Source organism: Zalophus californianus, chromosome 12, assembly GCF_009762305.2.
Source record: "Zalophus californianus isolate mZalCal1 chromosome 12, mZalCal1.pri.v2, whole genome shotgun sequence".
Classification (NCBI taxonomy): domain Eukaryota; kingdom Metazoa; phylum Chordata; class Mammalia; order Carnivora; family Otariidae; genus Zalophus; species Zalophus californianus.
In genome coordinates, this window is record NC_045606.1 from 106,583,372 (window position 1) to 106,603,187 (window position 19,816).

At 43.3% G+C, this 19,816-nt stretch overlaps 1 protein-coding gene across 8 annotated transcripts in view; it reads right to left on the minus strand.

Annotated features, from left to right (window-relative positions):
- The window catches only part of NCAPG2 (non-SMC condensin II complex subunit G2), a 69,551-nt gene extending 51,811 nt beyond the window's left edge, over positions 1–17,740 (minus strand). Inside the window, exons 1-10 of one of the 8 annotated variants that reach the window (XM_027574439.2) lie at positions 17,634–17,723; positions 17,075–17,229; positions 16,149–16,195; positions 15,749–15,865; positions 10,232–10,420; positions 9,559–9,673; positions 7,722–7,876; positions 5,767–5,901; positions 3,082–3,176; positions 1,498–1,567 (exon numbers count right to left, since the gene is read on the minus strand). In XM_027574439.2, the coding sequence (XP_027430240.2) occupies positions 1,498–1,567; positions 3,082–3,176; positions 5,767–5,901; positions 7,722–7,876; positions 9,559–9,673; positions 10,232–10,420; positions 15,749–15,853 (864 nt within the window). In that variant the 5' untranslated portion in view covers positions 15,854–15,865; positions 16,149–16,195; positions 17,075–17,229; positions 17,634–17,723. Of the gene's footprint in view, positions 1–1,497; positions 1,568–3,081; positions 3,177–5,766; positions 5,902–7,721; positions 7,877–9,558; positions 9,674–10,231; positions 10,421–13,305; positions 13,448–15,748; positions 15,866–16,133; positions 16,196–16,317; positions 16,521–17,074; positions 17,446–17,633 lie in introns of those variants that run through there. The other 7 variants (XM_027574437.2, XM_027574441.2, XM_027574438.2 and 4 more) reach the window with 7 other exon arrangements.
- Between the last annotated feature and the right edge of the window lie 2,076 nt (positions 17,741–19,816).

The window sequence follows — 19,816 nt, forward strand, 5'->3', positions numbered from 1 at the left end:
TAAGTATGTTAATGGCATCGTATAACCATATTCCTTAGAGACGCATACTGAAGTACATAGATATGAGATGTCATATTTGGAACTCGCTTTAAAAATCTGAAAGGAGGGAGGAAGGGAGGGAAGGCAGAGAGCCTGAGAAGTACAAAGAGCTGGCACTAATTTGGTACAGACTCAATCAGTTACATTTTTAACCACTAACACCCATTTTTTTTTTAATTGGGCTTTATTTATTTTTAGTGATCTCTACACCCAACGTGGGGTTCAAACCCATGACTAGACATCAAGAGTTTCACACTCCACTGACAGAGCCAGCCAGGCACCCCTACAAACATCTAATTTTAAAACCACTATTGGAGAAAAGGGGGACAAATATTCTTTCCTGTGAACAAGTATCATGCAATAATAAAACAATGCAGAAATGCACAGCAATGTCCTGGTTTTGCCCTTTCCTCCAAAAAATTTTACACTGCAAAATGATCGTGGATGTTGTCAGCAGGGGATATGAGCGACCAAGTTGTATCTTCTAGAAGTGGAAGTCGGTGATAAACCAAGCTCAAGCTGCACAGGAGCAGAGTGGACAGAAGGAAGCTCCAGACATCAGTGAAGCCTTCCCTGACCCACCAGCTCAGGGCCTGCTCCCTGAAGAGCAAACACCCCTCTTTGCCTTAGAGTAAAAATTTTACTCTTGGAAAGAAAACATGTTTGAGAATGTAGTATAAGGAAAACATAAAGGATATCAGACAAAAACACTTTCTTTTGATATTCTTCCAAAAGGGCCTTTGAGTCTTATTGTGATTGTGAATTATACAAACACATCTTCATAAAGCAGATATTACACAGCCATTCAAGGTTAGCCATATTCAAGATAAATGTCTTTCCATTCTCAAAAATAACGTAACTAAAAGGTAAGAGGTAGTTTGAGGTTCCAGAGCAGCACAGCCCAACAGAAACAGAACCCTAACCACAAATGCAATTTTAAATTTTCTGGTAGCAACATTAAAAACAAAAAAAAGAAACAGGTAAAATTGATTTTAGTAATATATTTTGTTCAGCCCAATATAGCCAAAACATTATCACTTCAACATGCAAGCAATATTTTAAAAACACATTCATGGATATTTTACATTCTTCTTTCCCCACTATGTCTGCAAAATCTGGTGTGTTTCTCACACAGCACATCTCAACTCACACTGGACTCATTCCCAGCGCACGGCTGGACAGCACAGGTCTAGTAAAGCTACCAAAATGATACAGGGCACATCTCAATGAGTGGCAGGAATCTTGGGTCCGTGACTGAGCATGAAAATTTATGGGAAGGAGAGTGAAATCTCCATCCCATGGAGTCTCATTATCTGGCTTTATTTTGACAAAGAGCATCAACACAGATTTGATTTTATTTTAATTTTTTTATCAACACAGATTTTAAATGACTATCCATGACAACTTATTTAGTAACTAGAATACAACAAAAATAAATGTTAACATTTAAGAAAATACCTCCAATATTTTCCCTGAAGCCTTTTTCCAAGCTCTGAAATAAATTTCTGCAATGTGTACCATCAAAGATCTATGGGGGAAAAAAAAGTTAATGCAAGTTCAAACCATTAGACTTTTTTTTTAATTTGTTTTTGTTTTTGTTTTTTTTAGTAAACTCTACACCCAACATGGGACTCAAACTCATGACCTCAAGATCAGGAGGGGCTCACTCTTCCGACTGCGCCAGCCAAGGGCCCCAAAACAATCACATTCTTAACGTGTGTCAGTTCAGGCTCCCTCCTACCCCAGAGAAGGAGAAACGCCGCTACAAACTAGCGCTCTGCCAACTACCTACAGAGACAGGTTATATACCTGTGGCAGGAAGGAGGAAAGGGAAGAAATTCTGAGAAGGGGAACTGAAGTATCAAATGATTTTCTTCCTCCTCAGTCAAGCTTTCCCCAGATCTTTACTATTTTCTGTGAAATTATGAGAACATAAGCTGAGAACCAAATTCTTTTTTTTTTTTTAAAGATTTTATTTATTTATTTGACAGAGAGAGACACAATGAGAGAGGGAACACAAGCAGGGGGAGTGGGAGAGAGAGAAGCAGGCCTCCCGTGGAGCAGGGAGCCCGATGTGGGGCTTGATCCCAGGACCCTGGGACCATGACCTGAGCTGAAGGCAGACGCCCAACGACTGAGCCACCCAGGCGCCCCTGAGAACCAAATTCTTGAGTAAAAAAATGTTTAAATTTATAAATAAAATTTTGACTTGGGAGTCAATTTTGGACTTCCCAGACTACTAATTCCCTAAAATACAGAGTTGATTTTTAGAATCAGTTTAGAAATCTACTGGTTCGACCCAAATATTTTGCCAGTGAGGAAACAGGAGGAGAAAGCATTCTAGCAAACAGCAGGATCTGTATCATAGGGATTCAGAGTCAAATCTCAGCTCAGTACTTAAGCACAGCTAGCTACCTGACAGGGAAACTCAGCAACAAAGCCCACCTCGAGAGCTGAAGTATTCCATTTGAAAACGCACACTAAGTACTCAGCTGCAGAGCGGATTAAGCACTGAGCCCACAACAAACATTCATTTGCCACGACAGCTCCAAGTGCTGTGATGTTCCAAGAGGCTGGGAGCTCAGGCTTGTGAGTACAGCCCTAGACTCTTACCCTGCAGGACTCTTCCCATCAAATCACATAGCTCAGTCCACAGTAAACTGGAAAGTAGACATTACATTCAAATGGTATCAGAAGTGCTGGAGACATGAAATTTACTGCGCCCGAAGCTAAGATTTAACTGGTAAATAATTTGACTACTTAAAGAATGAACACAAATTAAAATCTTAAATTCAATGTCATTACTGAAAAAGAATGATTTCCTGCAGCAGGGAAAAAACTATCCAGTGATACAACACTACATAATAAATACATAGTAAAAACAACAGCACACAATAAAAATAGTACATAAGAAATAATATAACCTAAGAGATAATTTTTAAAACTTCCAATACATTAATATAACTTTAAAAGTCAGGTCAAATAGAATATTTCATAATCAGATTAAGACAGCACAAAATATCAATTGCCTTTAATACTTACTTTTGTAATCCCTGTAACTGGTTTTTAATGGTCTCATGGATCATTTTAATAAAATTTATATTCCAATTGAAGAGAGAACTAAGAAATCTTCTTCCCTATAAATAATAAAAAAAAAAGATATAATGTTGAAATTGCAACCAAGTAAAAAGTTCCTGATAACTAAAAAACAAACAATTATTTGGATGTTCAGTAACACGAAAGTGTTATTCCCAGTGAAGGAAGCATACGTAATTGTAACTCAGGACAGCAGTCGGGGCCTTTGAGTGACAGAGCTGGGCAGCAGGGCAATGGCAAGACCTCCCCTCTGGAGGGCCTAGCAGCAGACACCACTGACCTCCTTCTGTGCTCGACCACAGGATTACAAAGACATGTCCCAGGAGCTAAATTAAACGGTCCACAAACATTTCATTCTGGCTCTATCTTATGTATAAGCTAAAATCAAAGAATGCTTAAAACCTAGCATTTTGGGGTGGAATGGAACTGAACATCACTTGATTTCATCTTTTATAAATGAGAAAACTGAGGACTTGTTAAGAAGCTAAGTATCTGCCAAACTAGAATTTTCAAATACACCTACTCCCCATGTTAATTTATATGCATACTACTAGACGACACGTGACCCTCAAAAGCAGTTAATACCATACTTACACTCTACACAGCATATACAATACATCCACCAAGAATTTCCCCACAAACAACATCATCACCTCTTCCCTGTTACCAGTCAACCACTACGGTCTCTGGAATCTACAGAAATTCAACACACTTTGATACAAATAGCAGGGTACCCATGCTTGCAACAAGTTAAAAACAAAATGTACTTACCGTAATTTGCCATTATAGCACAAGATATTTGTCATTTACCCAGAATGACTGGAAACTGAACTAACCAAAGTAAGGACTCATTAGGAAACTAAGTTTAGATCATAAATTCAAAAGACATCAATCAAAAAAAGGGGGGGGAGTGTTAACACAGACATATATTTACGTCTTTACTATCTACTCGCATTCACATACACACAGGTTGATGTGCAGGTCACCATCCACTACGTACAAGTCACTATAAATAGAGCTAACTTGTCTGAACCCACTTTCAGCTACTTTGCTCTCCTCACATTCAACCATAGTCCTGGAGATGACAAGGGCACAGGCCTCAGGTGCAGCCTCTTTTCCAACAACAATGATTCAGTGATAGCAATAAGCAGTTAGAGCACCTCCCACATGCTTAGTGCCTGCCAGGTACTGTGCTAAAGGTTCTACACACGTCACCTCGTGTGCTCCTCAGGAGTCCTGAGAAAGATCCACTGTGGTTCCTATTTTACAGAAGGAAACACCAGGTTCAAAGTAGTCCGATAAAGGTCACCACCTAGTAAGTGAACAAACAGGGATCTAAAAACAGCCTTTCTGGCCTGGGAGCTGAAGGTCTTGGTCAGCATGGTCAGTAACCACATATGGCCCCTTAACCTAGCTGGCTGGAGAGGGTACACTGGAGTAGGCAAAGCATGACCATGTCTTTGCCCCTGACTAGCTACAGGACCTTGAACAAACTCTTCATTTATGGGCCTCAAAACTGGTTCTCATCCTCCTGCTCCAAGAAGGCTTTCCCCACCCACTTCAGGGAGGAGCGAAGACCTCCTCCTTTTGCTTCGTGTGTGTCTGTGAGGCAAAGAGCAATCAGAAACAAAACCTATTTTCTGTAATATCAACAACAATCTTCTTTGCATCCCTCACATGGGAATACAGTCAATGTTCAATAAAGGACTACATAAGAATCCCAAGATAACAATTCAGAACTGTCCAAGAGAACTATGCAAGCCACTCTATAATTTTTTTAACTTTCTAATCACCACATTAATAAAAGTAAAAAAGATTAATTTTAATAATATATTTATATAAGACAACCTAACCAAAATATCATTTAAATATGTAATAAGTATATAAAAATCGTTAATGAGCTATTTTACGTTCTTTTTTCATAGTAAGTTTCAAATCCATGTACTTTACACTGAAGGCCACAATTTGGCCATAGTCCACGTGCTCAGTAGCTACATGTGGAAATGACCACCAAAATGGACAGTGGAGCAGTGGCCAGAAGCTTCTCTCTGGATTGACTAGATGGCAGGAAAAAAGAAATCGAGAATATTGTGTGATGATGGTTCTGAGTAAATGCCAATTAGCCTGGAATTAGGGCAGAGGGTTGGGTCTGATCTACTGAGAAATGCCTTCTCAATCTTATTTTTAATTATTCTTTTTTTTTCTTTCATTGAAAAAAGAACTTTTTTTTTTTTTAATTTTGTTAGTGAACATACAGTGCAATGTTGGTTTCTGGAGAATTCAGTGATTCAGCACTTACACACAACACCCAGTGCTCATCACAAGTGCCCTCCTTAATGTCCATCACCCATGTAGCCCATCCCCACCCAATTATTCTTAAAATGCAATCACAGTTCCCCCAGGATTCACAGCCACCTATTACCATCTGATTTAATGATGAAATAAGCAACGATTTGGAAAATGTGTGAATATTGCTATGAGGCAAAAATGTGCAATAAATGTAACAACTCTTGATAGCTAGGCTGACTCATTAGAACACTGAGCATGGTACAAGAGCAACTAGATGAACTTAGGAAAAACATCCATTAAAAAGCAGTACACAAAAACACCAAAAAAGAAAAACCTAGTTACCTCTTCTTTCTTGATATATTTAACACTTATGAAACACTCAAGTAGCATATCTTTAATTTCTTTACTTTCCTCTAAATCATAATCAAAGCAATATAAAGCTTGATGAATACGCCAAAGCCGACATATGTCTGCACCCTAGGAATGACATAAAAAGGAAAGATGTTAGTTTTTTAATAAATAATTAAGGTCACATTTCAAATTTACAATAAGAATAGTTTATATAATAAATAATTACAACTCTGGATTATTCATCAAAAAGGAAGAAACTGTGGCAAAAGCACACAGAAGCACCGATAGGCAGCACTGTCTGGTTTCTGTGGTGTGGAGTCCAAGTGTGCAGCCACCAGCCCCATCAGGCTACAGAGCATGAAGTGTGGCCGGTGCGATGAGGGACCCAGTGTGTAGTTTTCTTCACTACAAGTGAAACGTAAGTAGCCCCATGCTGCTAGTGGTGCCCAAACACCGATGGCACAGGTGTAAAACACCAGAGACATGAAATAAAGTCTTGATTTAAAAGCGAAACAAAAAGGCGGAAAAAATGGACTTTTTTTCTTGAAAACAGATTTTTTTAAAAGAGAAACCAACAGTGGCTTAAGGGTAAATGCTGACAATCGTATGGTGAGCTGAGGGAGCAGCCCGTCTTTTCTGTCATCATACTGGCGGCTCCTTGGAGGCCACGGTGAGACAGACACACAGACAGTGGGAGTGTGATGAAGGGCAAGCTGGCTAGAAAGCTGTTGGCAATGTGTACCAAGAGCTCCAAATGTGCATCAAGTTCAAACCCACTGATCTATGAATTTCATTTCTAGGAATCTGTCATAAGGAAGTAAAGGTATGGGGGGGGGGAAGACAAAGAGAAATTCCTAAGCATCCCTAAAATAGGAATGATCACCTTAGGTGGTGGAATTACAGAGGATTTTTCTCTTCCTCATTTTCCCTTTTCTTCATTTGCCCACTTTTCTAAGATGAACCTAAGTATCTGTTGTTTTCTTGATCAGGGGATACAAACTTCTTTTTCTGGATTTCTTAACTAGACACCAAAGATGAAAGGCTGAGAAGTGGACCAAGTTAAATCCAATCCTCACATCTGCTCTCCAAAACCTCATCAGGCCTAGGCTGCAGTCTGACACAACCCCACCCCTACGGGTGTCGCGCCTGCCGCTGGGCCTGCCGCGTTCCCCACCACTCCCGGGCCTTTCACCCCTCATGACGCTGTCCAAGCCTACGCAGCCCGAGGTGGGGTCTGCCTCTCAGAGGACCCCCCCAACACAGGCAGCCACTCCCACTTACCTATCTCAGTTACGTCATCCCTTCTTCACTACTAAAAATACCCACTTTTGCTAACAGCGGCAATGTATCCCTCCAAAAACCCCATTTGCAGCAAACAAATGTGGCCATGTGACCCAGTTCTGGATGGTGGATACAAGTTGAGAACTTCTGAGAAGGTCTGGCCCTTGCTGCCTCCCTGCCTCTTCTTCCTACCTGGAACTCACATGAGACAGTGAAGTGCAGCAGCCACCTTGCTACCATGAAGTGATAAGAGGGAGGACAAGGACCACACACCCCAAAAGATGGAGGAGAAAGCCCACATAAAACTGCAATGTGGATGAGGCGCCTGGGTGGCTCAGTCGTTAAGCATCTGCCTCTGGCTCAGGTCATGATCCCGGGGTCCTGGGATCGAGTCCCACATTGGGCTCCCTGCTCAGCGGGGAGCCTGCTTCTCCCTCGGCCTGCCTGTATCTCTCTCTCTGACAAATAAATAAAATCTTAAAAAAAAAAAAAAGGACTGCAATGTGGAGCCGCCACCCACTGTCCACCCCTGAATATCTTAAGTTAAAAAGACCCTAACTGGGGAAGCAACTGCAGTCAGGCCACTTACAAGTGAACATAATTCCTAACTGGTATGAACACATGCACTATTAAAGGAAGGTATGTATTTTAAAAAGTAAACATACTGTTTTGGTCTCTAGACTCTTCCTTAATAGCATAATAAAAGCAGTCTTTCCCATATCTTCCTTGGCAGGCAGGCCTTTCTCCCACCATATGACACATAAATCCTGAATGGAACTCTGCAGCTTTTTTTCAGATTCAGGTAATGCATATAATATACCTAAAACAGCACAGTAATTGTTCAGTTAGTAAAGTAAACAAATATTAGTTCAGATTCAATAGTGTAAAGTACTGACTCACAAAGGTTTCCTAAGCAAACATTTATGTTTAACTTGCCACAAATTTATATACATTTAAAGAATACAAACGATGTGGGGCGCCTGGGTGGCTCAGTCAGTTAAGCGGCCGCCTTCGGCTCAGGTCATGATCCCAGGGTCCTGGGATCGAGCCCCGCATCGGGCTCCCTGCTCAGCGGAGAGCCTGCTTCACCCTCTCCCACTCCCCCTGTTTGTGTTCCCTCTCTCGCTGTGTCTCTCTCTGTCAAATAAATAAATAAAATCTTTAAAAAAGAATACAAACGATGTGAACTTGAAAAAAACTGTTAACTACTGTTATAAAAGCAGACCCAACAGAATACAGAATTTTAGAGGAAGACTCAGAGGGGTCACACTGTCCACATCCCTCACTAAAGACAGGCAGGTATTCAAACTACCCAAACATAAGTGCTACAACATCCACAGGTAACACTCAACACCAAAACCAGATCAGGTGTGGCAACCACTAATCCACTACACCTGTCCTTCATAGGTTGGCTTCAAATCCTGGCTCACCGGTGAAAAACAGTAAAAGCAATTATTATAATGAATACAAAAACTGCAGTGCTTTTATTAATAGAAAAGCTCAAGAATGAAATGAAAATATTGATAATATGCTCATAATTATAATCCATAGATATCCGAATGCCATTACATCCATGTTAAATTCCTGAATCAGTGGGAAGTTAGGAACAACTACAATTTTAGCATTAATCATTTTACAAAACAGTTATTTGGAGACTGTGAAAATAAACTGTAGTAACATTCACAAAGCATTGGGAATTATTTATATACCGATTAGGGGTAACTTCTTAAGACATTGTATTTCAATGCAAAAATTCTGAATAAAACAGATACATAAATCCAAGTCTCACTAAGAATGGAAAGTCTGATGTGAGAGTTTGTCACATGGAACTAATTAATTCACAGGGTGAAGGTGAGAACACTTAGGTGATTTTTCTTAAAACTCATTAAAATTACTTTTGAATCTTTTTTATCTATAAAACAGTTTTATGTAAATATTTTATAATCAGATATTCTAATTCATAGTGTTCCTCCTAAATTAATAACCACAGTTTCACAGTTTAGTTAAAACCTAAAAAGCACCATGATATAAATTGTAATAGTAAAGCGCCCCTAAGAGTCAATAATTATTCCTCAGGTCATGTTCATAACATATTTAAAGAACAAAATGCAGTGTCACAAATGCTTAGTTGAGCTGAAACTTTCTGGCAGTAATCACCAGCTGAGGAATTTATAATCAGACCATTTTCCCTTAATAAGCTCTTATCACTACGGTCCTGTAGGTCAAATAAGACATTCTGGAAAATCTGAAAACAAGCAGTCAGTTGTTCAGTATGTACGTTTTCACCATCTGAAATAGTTCTATGTGGCTTAAATTACATCAGTTCATCAGGACAGCCCTTAAAAGAATACTTCCTTGCTCCTTTTCTAGCTGAAGTAAAGGAGCTTGAATGCAAAGTTATGCCTTAATACTTCCACTTCTACATGATGACTGGTTTCCTTTTACAGAGAATCATTAGATGCCCACCTCTAAACATGCCATGTTATCACAAATTCAACTTACCATTCAACATAACTGCACATTCCAGTAAGTCTTCATAGTTCTCACTTTCATTTATTACAGATACAGAAGCAAGAACCACAGATGTAACTGCATGAATTATCTCTATGTTTTTTTCCTACAAATGAAAAAAATCAAAGTTCAAGTGATTTAAGATCAACTTAAAATATCATATTTAAAAGAAATGTGAAAGTTACGGGGCGCCTGGGTGGCTCAGTCGGTTAAGCGACTGCCTTCGGCTCAGGTCATGATCCTGGAGTCCCGGGATCGAGTCCCGCATCGGGCTCCCTGCTCAGCGGGGAGTCTGCTTCGCCCTCTGACCCTCTTCCCTCTCGTGCTCTCTCTCATTCTCTCTCTCTCAAATAAATAAATAAAATCTTAAAAAAAAAAAAAAGAAATGTGAAAGTTACTAAATTTATAAAAATGAACCCACACTTCTAGCTTATTCTAAAAAGTGAATTAAAATTGAATACAGGTCAGCTGTCCAAAAAGGACAGCAACATTAAATAGCAGATTAGTAACAGCAGGATTGGAAAAAGTAAAACTAGAATAAACAGACTTCTAATATTCTTAACTTCTAGCTTTAAGTTTCTTAACCTAAAATTCAATTATATACAATAACTATTTTTTAACAAAGGGGATATAACAAGTTCTCTATTTGAAAGACTACTACTACCGTGTTGGGGTCACGCTCTGTCTCCATATTCTCTTCACCCTGGACTTCCACCGTCTGCCACCCAGACACTGGGCTTCCTAACAACACATCTATTAATAAATTCTTGAGCCTTTGCCATAGTTCTTCTTTCTGTTTCCTTGATAATTCATCTAGTAATTCATTTAGGCTGAAAGGGTCAGAAGCATCTTTCTGCAAAATAAATAGCAACTGTTATATTTCAAATACAAAAATTAGTTCTATCCCTTCTAGAACAGCATCAAAAATTTAAGTGCTAAGTTAATTATCATTTCAAGAGCTGAGCTGTAGTTCTGAAATACTTTTCCTAAAAGGAAAAGTATAGGAATAACAAGACAGAAAGTAGTAGATTCCAGGACGCCTGGGTGGCCAAGTTGGTTGGCGTCTGCCTTTGACTCAGGTTGTGATCGCAGGGTCCTGGGATCTCAAGCCCCACATTGGGCTCCCTGCTCCGCGGGGAGTCTGTTTTTCCCTCTCCCTCTGCCAGCTTGTGCTCTCCATCTCTCTCTAATAAATAAATTTTAAAGATAAAATAAAAAAATAAAGTAGAAAATAGCAGATTCCTCCTCTACCTATTCAGCCCTAGTAACCTGGTCTTTGGAGTTTAAAATTTCACCCACTTAGGGCCCCTGGGTGGCTCAGCTGGTTAAGCGACTGCCTTCAGCTCAGGTCATGATCCTGGAGATCCGGGATCGAGTCCCACATCGGGCTCCCTGCTCAGCGGGGAGTCTGCTTCTCCCTCTGACCCTCTTCCCTCTCGTGCTCTCTCTCTCATTCTCTCTCTCAAATAAATAAAATCTTTAAAAAAATAAAATAAAATAAAATAAAATTTCACCCACTTAGAAAAATCCTCTCTAAAATCAATCCATCCACATGTCTACCATCTCCAGGCCTATAATTAGGGCACAAAAGTGTGCTGGAGCTATACAATTATTATCATATATAGCTCCAGCTGCCAACACAGCAAAGCCAACTGAGTATACCTCAAGTTTCCGATCTCTTACTCGTCTCTAGACATCATGCTCTTCCATCAGCCAACGAGACTACATCAGATCCTCTCAACTATCTTTAAAAGCCCTGAGCCAACCATTTCCTCTCACTCTGAGCAGATGACCTCACTTACTCTTTGATACAGCAAACAGAAACTGTTATCAAAAGGGTAGAGGATCCATTATAAAGGCACTGCCTGTAGCTAATGTGACCACCAAAACAGTGACAGTAACGGATTATAACCCAGTGAATAAAGAACCAGTGAAACTATACTGATAGTAAATAAATAACAAATAGCACCAGCATGCTATAGAATACCAATGAATAAATACAGAAGGGACATGTGGTTGGAAAATCACAATTTTATAGCCATTATAATAATAACTGATTCAGGCAAGAATCATCAATTGATATTAAAACTAGTGGGTAGAAGTTAGATGAGGAGCAGGGTATTTACCTAATCTCAACTTCCTTCCCCAATGAAGACTACTTATTAATTATGAAGGTGGAAATAGTAGCATCACAGTGGAGAAATCTGGTGGACCCCCAACCTAAGTGACTGATTAAAACTAACCTCACCAATAATGGGACAAATGGACATCATTTTGCCTCCACTGAGGAAGACAAAACACCACTTAATGCAGCTCCTGCCAAAATGCATAAAGTAAATTTAATCAAATCATCAAATAAATGCAAACTGAAGGATATGCCACTAAATAGCTGCCTACACTCTTCAAAACTGTCAATGTAATGAAAAATGAAGTAAGGCTGAGACACTCTCTAGATTAAAGAAGCTAACGGGCGCCTGGGTGGCTCAGATGGTTAAGCGTCTGCCTTCGGCTCAGGTCATGATCCCGGGGTCCTGGGATCGAGTCCAACATCGGGCTCCCTGCTCCTTGGGAGCCTGCTTCTCCCTCTGCTTCTCTCTCTCTCCCCCTCTGTCTCTCATGAATAAATAAATAAAATAAGGAAGGAAGGAAGGAAGAAAGAAAAAGAAAGAAAGAAAGAAAGAAGCTAACAAGTCAGACAACTGAATGCAATGTGCAATACTGAATGGGGTCCTGGATCGGGGGGGGGGGGAAACATGAATATGTACTGCAGATGACAGTATCATTGTGCCAATGTCAAATTTCTTGGCTTTTAGAATTTTTATTGTGATTATATAAGAGAATATCTTTCTTTAGGCAAATACACACTGAAATATTTAGGGATGAGACAAATGCCTGCAACAGACTTCCAAATGACTCAAAAAGAACAGGTAAATGCAGGGAATGATAAAGAAAACATGGCAGGTGGTAACTGGCAAATCCGAGTGCAGGGGATTCAGTATTCTTCTGCAACTTTCCTTTAACTCTGCAATTATTTCAGTAGCAAAGGGGAGGGCAGGTAGCCTCTCCAGGGCCCTCCAAGCCTAATTCCCCACCCTACCTCCTACCATCTTCCCTTCTTTCCCAGGAAGCCCCATCTGAGCTGGCTAGGGCTGCACCTGCCTCAGGGTCTTCCCCTCCCCATCCCTCTTGTCCAGAATTCTCCTCCCTCAGTCTCCATAGGGCCCATTCTAATCTCTGAGCAAAATCACATTTGCACTCCCATCCTCTACCCTGCTTGTTCCTCTCCCTTCACCTGTAGAACCTAAGCTCTCTTTGGGCAGAAACTTGGTATGTGCTGTACCCCAACCTCCAGAGCAGAACCTGGCATCCAGAGAGCACTCAGGACAACTCCTTAAATGGCAGTTATCCTGGGTCCTGACCACCCTACTCTCAACACTAACCCTCCATTCTCAGAGAACCACTGAGGTCACAGGCAATGCTGCCCCATAACACTTGTTTTGAAATGCAAATTTGTTCCAATGCAATCAACACACAAGGCAACAATTTCAGCAAAAGACAATTTCTGGTTTACTTATGTGGGATTTCATCAGTACGTGAATGCAGAAAACTGCACCCACTGAGTGGAGCCTCAGAGTCACAGAAAACACACACCCCAGACGCCTGCCAGCTCCTGGGACCCCACATGGGCTTCAAGCCGCACCATCCACACCCTGGGTCCCTCCCACCTTCTTGACCCACCTCAAGCGACCCTCTGACCAAAGCTCTCTTCAATGTTCTCTGTCCTCCCAGCCTGGTCTGTATTCTTCTTCTCTGTTCTCTTCCTGTCACACACAGCATTGGCAGGCTAGCCCCTGGGAGCACGGGTGCCCACTTCCACCTGCAAACTTAGGATCTTTTTCAAGGTAAACGTCATGTTTACTACGGTATTTATGTACTTCTTAGTGAGTTTAACTTGTATAAAACTGCTACTTTTTATTAGGTCACTGTCTTTTTTTAATGTGTCACCGGTGAAGTTTTTGAGTGTTATGCCCTTAACCCCACTTGTCCCATAATTCTTCTGGGTTTTCACTGCCTGTTGTGCAGAGTATAGTGATTTTTGGCAATTTTTGGCAATGCGTATGTTGTATTATAGCAGAACTGATTATATGTGGGAAGGTTCACTTAATAGGCTTCAAACTGACTTAAAATATTTGGTTGACCATGTAAAACTGCCATTATTCAACTATCCTGACCTAAAGAAAAAACAACTGATGCACAATCCTACATCTTCTCATTTTCATGTTTAACTAAGAGCTACATGGTGATTGAGATACTAAATTATTAAGTGTTAATAAGACTTGGTACTCATAAACTAAAACGAATGCCTACGAATATGAGGACTAACTCAGCATCCTTCCAAGATGTCCGTTGCTGAGCAACAGTGCAAGGCTCTCCAGCATGTGACCAGGGAAGTCGGAGGCAAGCACCTTAAAGGGCGCTCTGTCAACGCAGCACCAGTGTGATCTCGCACGGACTGTGCTAACCAAATGCTGCTATTTTGGCTTTTTGATTTTAAATTAATATTAACTTAGCTTCATCATCATCAATTTAGTTTGTGGTATTAGTTAATACTATGACACCAGTCTGCAATAACAATCTTGTAAACTTTAAACCACATGTGTATTGCACATCTAATATAATACAAATCATCTACACCCCTACTAAAACAGTTTATGGAACATCCAAATAGTTTGCTCTTACAGACCCTTCTGTGATGTGCTGCCCGTGGGTTTGGGCTGGTTATTTTTAAGTTTACAGAGCACCATTTTACAATATAAAATCATATTACAAACTCATTTCCTCTTATAAAGAAAAATGACTTCATAAAAGTTGCTAGCAACAAATTTCATATTAGGTTCCTCTCTACTTCTTAACCACTACTAACTTAATTTTCACTGCATGAGCAGAACAAGCGAGGTATGCACCTCCTGCCCCAAAGTCACAAGTGTTTTGGAGTTGGCACCTTCGGTGTTGGGGCTCCTCAGAGTTCTGTCCTGGGCTTCTCTTCTCTTATTACACTACCGATGATCCCGGGCATTCCCATGACCGAAGCTTCCAAGTGCCACTGAGGACACCCAAATCTGTCTCTACCCAGGCCTCTTTCCCGGGCCTCAGATACAGCTATCCATCCACCTACTGGACATCAATTGTGCACATTCCCCTGGCAGTCATCCAGAACATTCCAAATTGAGCCTATCTTCCCGCTCAAACCTGCCTTTTCCCCACCTCCATGATCTCACTGAAAGGCACCACAAGTCAGTCCCTGGAATCTGCCTTGGCCCTTTCGCTGGCCCGTACCCAGTCAACAGCACCACCGCCTCACCACCTAACAACTCACAAAGGCACCCACATCCTCCCACATCCATCTCCTAATACAACCACCATCATGCAGGGCATATACCCCTTCACCACTCTTAGGTTCTCGTGTCGCCCTCTTCAATCCAATCTATGCATGTACAAGCCCCCACGCCTCTCAGGATAAAGTCTCAGCTCCTTAAAGTGGTAAAGAAGGACTGACGTAATCTAAATCTCAGCCCCTGCCTCTTCCTGACCTGGCATTTCTACCCCCTAGTCCTACCGAACGTCTTCAAGTTCAAATACAATGTACCTTCTCCGGTCTTTAAAATTCTCCCCTCTACTTGGAGAGGTCCTTCCCCACATCCGTCTTTGACTGGCTGACTTGTTTACTCTCTATATCACAGCTTCCATACCCTTTCCACTGGGATAGGAAGCAGTCCATGGCTGGATCTGGGCCCCGTCCCATATCCTTGCCCAAGCTTAGCTTTTTTACTCTGGTGTATTTACACACCTGGATCTATCACAACACTATAAATAACCTGAGGACCAAAAAAGTATGTCTTCCTCACTATGCTATATGCACAAAGCAAGAGATCAATAAATATTTAAGTAAATAGAAGCACACTGTGTTACATCACTTAGCATTTTTACAACTCTCTTAAAAGGAAGCAGGAAATACAATTTGTGAATAGTTGCCCATCAGCAGGTGTATCTGAGTACAGGTGTGTTTTTTTGTTTTGTTTTTTAATAAACCTTGGTCCCTAAGGATTCACTGAGATGATTATATTTCATTTGTGCATGTAATTAACAGTCAAATCGCAATAAAGCTAAACAGGAAACTTACATCCAGTTGAACAAACTGCAAAAATTCCCCAATCAGCTCCTTAGACACCGCTTGTACAAATGTCTCTCGTTTTTCCATGACAGATGAAACTTTTTCATATGGCATTTATTCTGTAACCTTAGCAGAAAACACAATCATACTGAAACTTGAATTTGCAAATATCTTTTCCTACAAGATATAACATCCAAAATTGCAAAAACAACAAAAAAAGAACTGTAGACAGTTTTTAACAACATTCTGACATAGAACAACTTATGATATCTAAAAAATAATTCTCTTTCTCTCCCAAAGGAGAGTATCAACATAACATTACGTTATTATCAACTGTTAGTGAAGTTACTACCAACGAAGAAGAGAGAAATCCAAACGGCTGTGGGAAGCTCACCTTCTCTTTCAGTACCTTAGCAAGATGCTCAAGCAGGTCTGAGTCAGCTCAACAAAAGAAGGCTGAGTCCATCAAAACATGGGGGAAAAAAAGTCTTAGAGTCAATAAAAGAAAGTACTAAAAGAAAAAAGAAAACAAAAAAAAAAAGAGAGAGAGAGGAAGAGAGAGAGAAGGCTGACCCCACCTGCTAACTCCTGCAGACCGCCTTTCTAAAGGGCCATTCCTCTATCAAAAAAATCCCAGGGACAGTCGTCTTGCTCTTCAGTGTGGCAAGGCCACCGGGGAGCTTGTTAGCGGGAGCCTGTGCATTAGGGGCGCCCAACCGCAGCAGGCTCCTGCCCATCCTGCGGGAGCCAGAGCTCGGGGAATTGTGTGCAACCTCCCTCCCTGCCTTGTTTCCCCCAATAAGTCCTGTTTTCCATCCACACCACCTGGTGCTGGCAGAGCTGTTCGAAAGACATCAACCAAGAGATGAAGTAAGAGCAGATGATGGAACATGGATGCAACAAAACCCCTCCCCGTGAAGGCAAATGAGAACCTCCCGCACCGTTATCGAGAGCAGTGCGCAAAGCTACTGGCACCGAGGGGAACAATGATGGGGACAGAGTCATTAAAAACGCAGAAGCCCAGATCTTAACGAGCTACGAACACGTAAGCTCCTCTCGGCCAAGCAGCAGGCAGGGTGGCCAGCCAAAGCCTGATGACTAATTCTGGCCAGCGTCCATTCCTGGACTCGACAACGAACATTCCAGGAAGGTGCCGTCAAGTCCACGGAACCACCCGTCTTAGGCCGTGCCTGCGCACACTCCCCCGCTCCCTCGTGAGTCCGGGGGCCTTTCCAAGTACGCCCTTGGCGCGCCCGTCCTGCCTTCCCGGTCTACGCCTCCCGGACGACCTCAGCTGCCCCCCGCACTCCCCGCTTCCTGACGCTGGGTCAATACCTCTCCGCCTCGCGCTCGGTCCGTCTGCGGGCCTATTCGCGCCCCAGCCCTCGGCCGTCCGGCCAGACGCTGCGCTCAAGGTGAGGCGTCATCTCGGCACGCAGGTAGCCGTCCGCACGGCGCACTCGGGGGTCCCGCACGAAGGCGCGCGAGCGCTGAACAGAGGTCCCCGGCGCCTGTCAGCACCCGCCGCCTGCGCGGCGGCGCCCCCAGAACGATGACAGACGCCAGGGCACAGGGGCCCGGGCAGCAGGGGGCCAGAGCCTGGGGGAAGCGGGGAAGCGGGGAGGCGTCCTCTCCCGCGGCCAGGTCCAGCGCTGCGGTCCTCCCCGAACCCAGCCCCCGGGCGTCGGCGCGCCCAGGGCCCGGCTGCCCGCCGCCCCCAGGGCCCGGCTGCCCGCCGCCCCGGGGCCGCCTCAGAGCCGCCGGCCGGCCGTGCGTTCGGGGCGCGGCCCACGCGGACGCTGTGAGACTGGGCGCCCCACCCGCCCGACCCCCGCCACGTCCCGACCGTTGCCCCAGCCCGGAGCCCTTCGCGGGCCGGCACCGCGGCGCTCACCTCGTCCCGGAAACCCGCCGTTTCCCGCGCTCGGACCAGATTCAAACCCGCCCGCCCGCGGAGGCGACGCGCTCCGCCGGGCGGCGCGTCATGACGCGCCGCTCTCGCGAGAGCCGAGAGCGCCTGGGCGGGGTCCGCGGAAGGGCGCGCTCCACGCCCCGCCCCGCGCCTCGGCCGAGTTGTGAGGCCCGGCCCCGCCCCAGAGCTCGGCCCCGCCCCAGAGCTCGGCCGCGCCGCGCCCGGTCACGCCCCCTCCCGGGCCGCGCCCCAGAGCCCGGCCCCGCCCCAGAGCCCGGCCCCGCCCCATGGCTCGGCCGCGCCCCAGAGCTCGGCCGCGCCGCGCCCGGTCACGCCCCCTCCCGGCCCCGCCCCATGGCCCGGCCCCGCCCCAGAGCCCGGCCACGCCTCTCCCACGTCCACGCAGGTCTGGCTTGTTTAGTGTGAAATCTAATTTGTTTTGTCAATGGTTTAAATAGCTAAAACGATTGCAATCTAAACGTAATTACAAAGACTGACTTTGTAAAAGTGTCACATCACTATAAATATGCAGTGGAATCTGAATACTCGAGTAACTGGGCCCCTGGTCTGGAACTGTTGGCGGCGGGTCTCCCACGGAATGGAATCCCCGCGTAAATCTGTTCTTGCTGCGCAGTTTCTGAAGGTCGTGTTTCCAACAAGATAGATTGCTTAAATATCTTGTGACCCTAAAGCTCTAGATTTTAAAACTTTCACATTTATTAGAGATACAAATAGATCAAAACCATATAAATAAATTGTAAATTTTGATAAGTATTTATAAAATTTAAATTTTGTTGAAACATCTCAATGCTACCGTTAAGATTATTTTTTCAATCCATTCATGTTTCCAAGGATGAATATTCTATTCTGATTTTTCATATTTATAGATGTAAATACTGAGAAAATTTGTTCACATAAACAGAAATGAAAAGGAATGATAGTAATGTCGCTCAATTCTGTAAACATATTTTAGTTAAATGCCAAAAGTCACATACGGATCTGTCATCGATTTTTTTTTTTTACATTTTATATCCATGTATTTTTTAAAAAATCCATCCATGCAAAAGGAGGCTCGTGTCAGTTCCCTATGGAGGGAACGTGCTCCTGGAGGTTCTGTAAGTCGGGGGGGTCCACGTCCTCTGCCGCCCTTCAACAGATTCTGTGGTCCTGTTCCGGTGCAGGAAGCTCATGCAGTGTACCGCAGCGTCCTGAGACAGCCGCTTGTCTTCTTGTCAGCCATCGTCGATCAGACCCAAGATCCTTCCAGCTCTCGGAGCCTCGCTGTCCACTCCCCTGCAGCTTTGACCTTGTCCCGTGCTCGGACCCAGCACCCCACCCCGTCTGTTCTTTTAATTTAATTTGTGTCCGCTAATAACTTGATTGAGCTTTCCTTCAATTTTTGTTTGAAAGCACAAACTTGGAAACCACCTGAATTTCAAAAAGATTTTTTTATCCAGTCCCTTGGAATCATTCACTTTCTCAGTTCCTAGGCAGTTGACCAAAAACCTTTGCCCAGATACACTGAATTACTATCAATTACAGTATATTGTTTACTCTTTCATTTAAGGCACTTTTGTGAATACCATTTTTTTAATTAAAAAATAAAGGTTTTGGGCCCTTGGGTGGCTCGGTGGGTTAAGCGTCTGCCTTCTGCCCAGGTCATGACCCAGGGTCCTGGAATCGAGTCCCACCATGCTTTTCCCCCTCCTCCCTGTTTGTGCTCTCTCTCTCTCTCTCTCTGTCAAATAAATAAATAAAATCTTTAAAAAATGTTTTAAGTAATAGGGGCGCCTGGGTGGCTCAGTCGGTTAAGCGACTGCCTTCGGCTCGGGTCATGATCCCAGGGTCCTGGGATCGAGTCCCACATCGGGCTCCCTGCTCGGCGGGGAGTCTGCTTCTCCCTCTGACCCTCCCCCCTCTCAAGTGCTCTCTCTCTCTCTCTCTCATTTTCTCTCTCAAATAAATAAATAAAATCTTTTAAAAAATTTAAATAATAAAAGCTTTTATCTCTTGATTTACATAAGCTTTTCCCACACCTTGGAGTACTATAGATTCTCCTGGATTTATGGAAAACGTCTTCTCAACAATCCACATGGTAAATCCAGGCCTCAGTGTCAAACCAATCAGCCAAATCAGAGCTAACTATCTGAAAGTCTGGAGGAGTG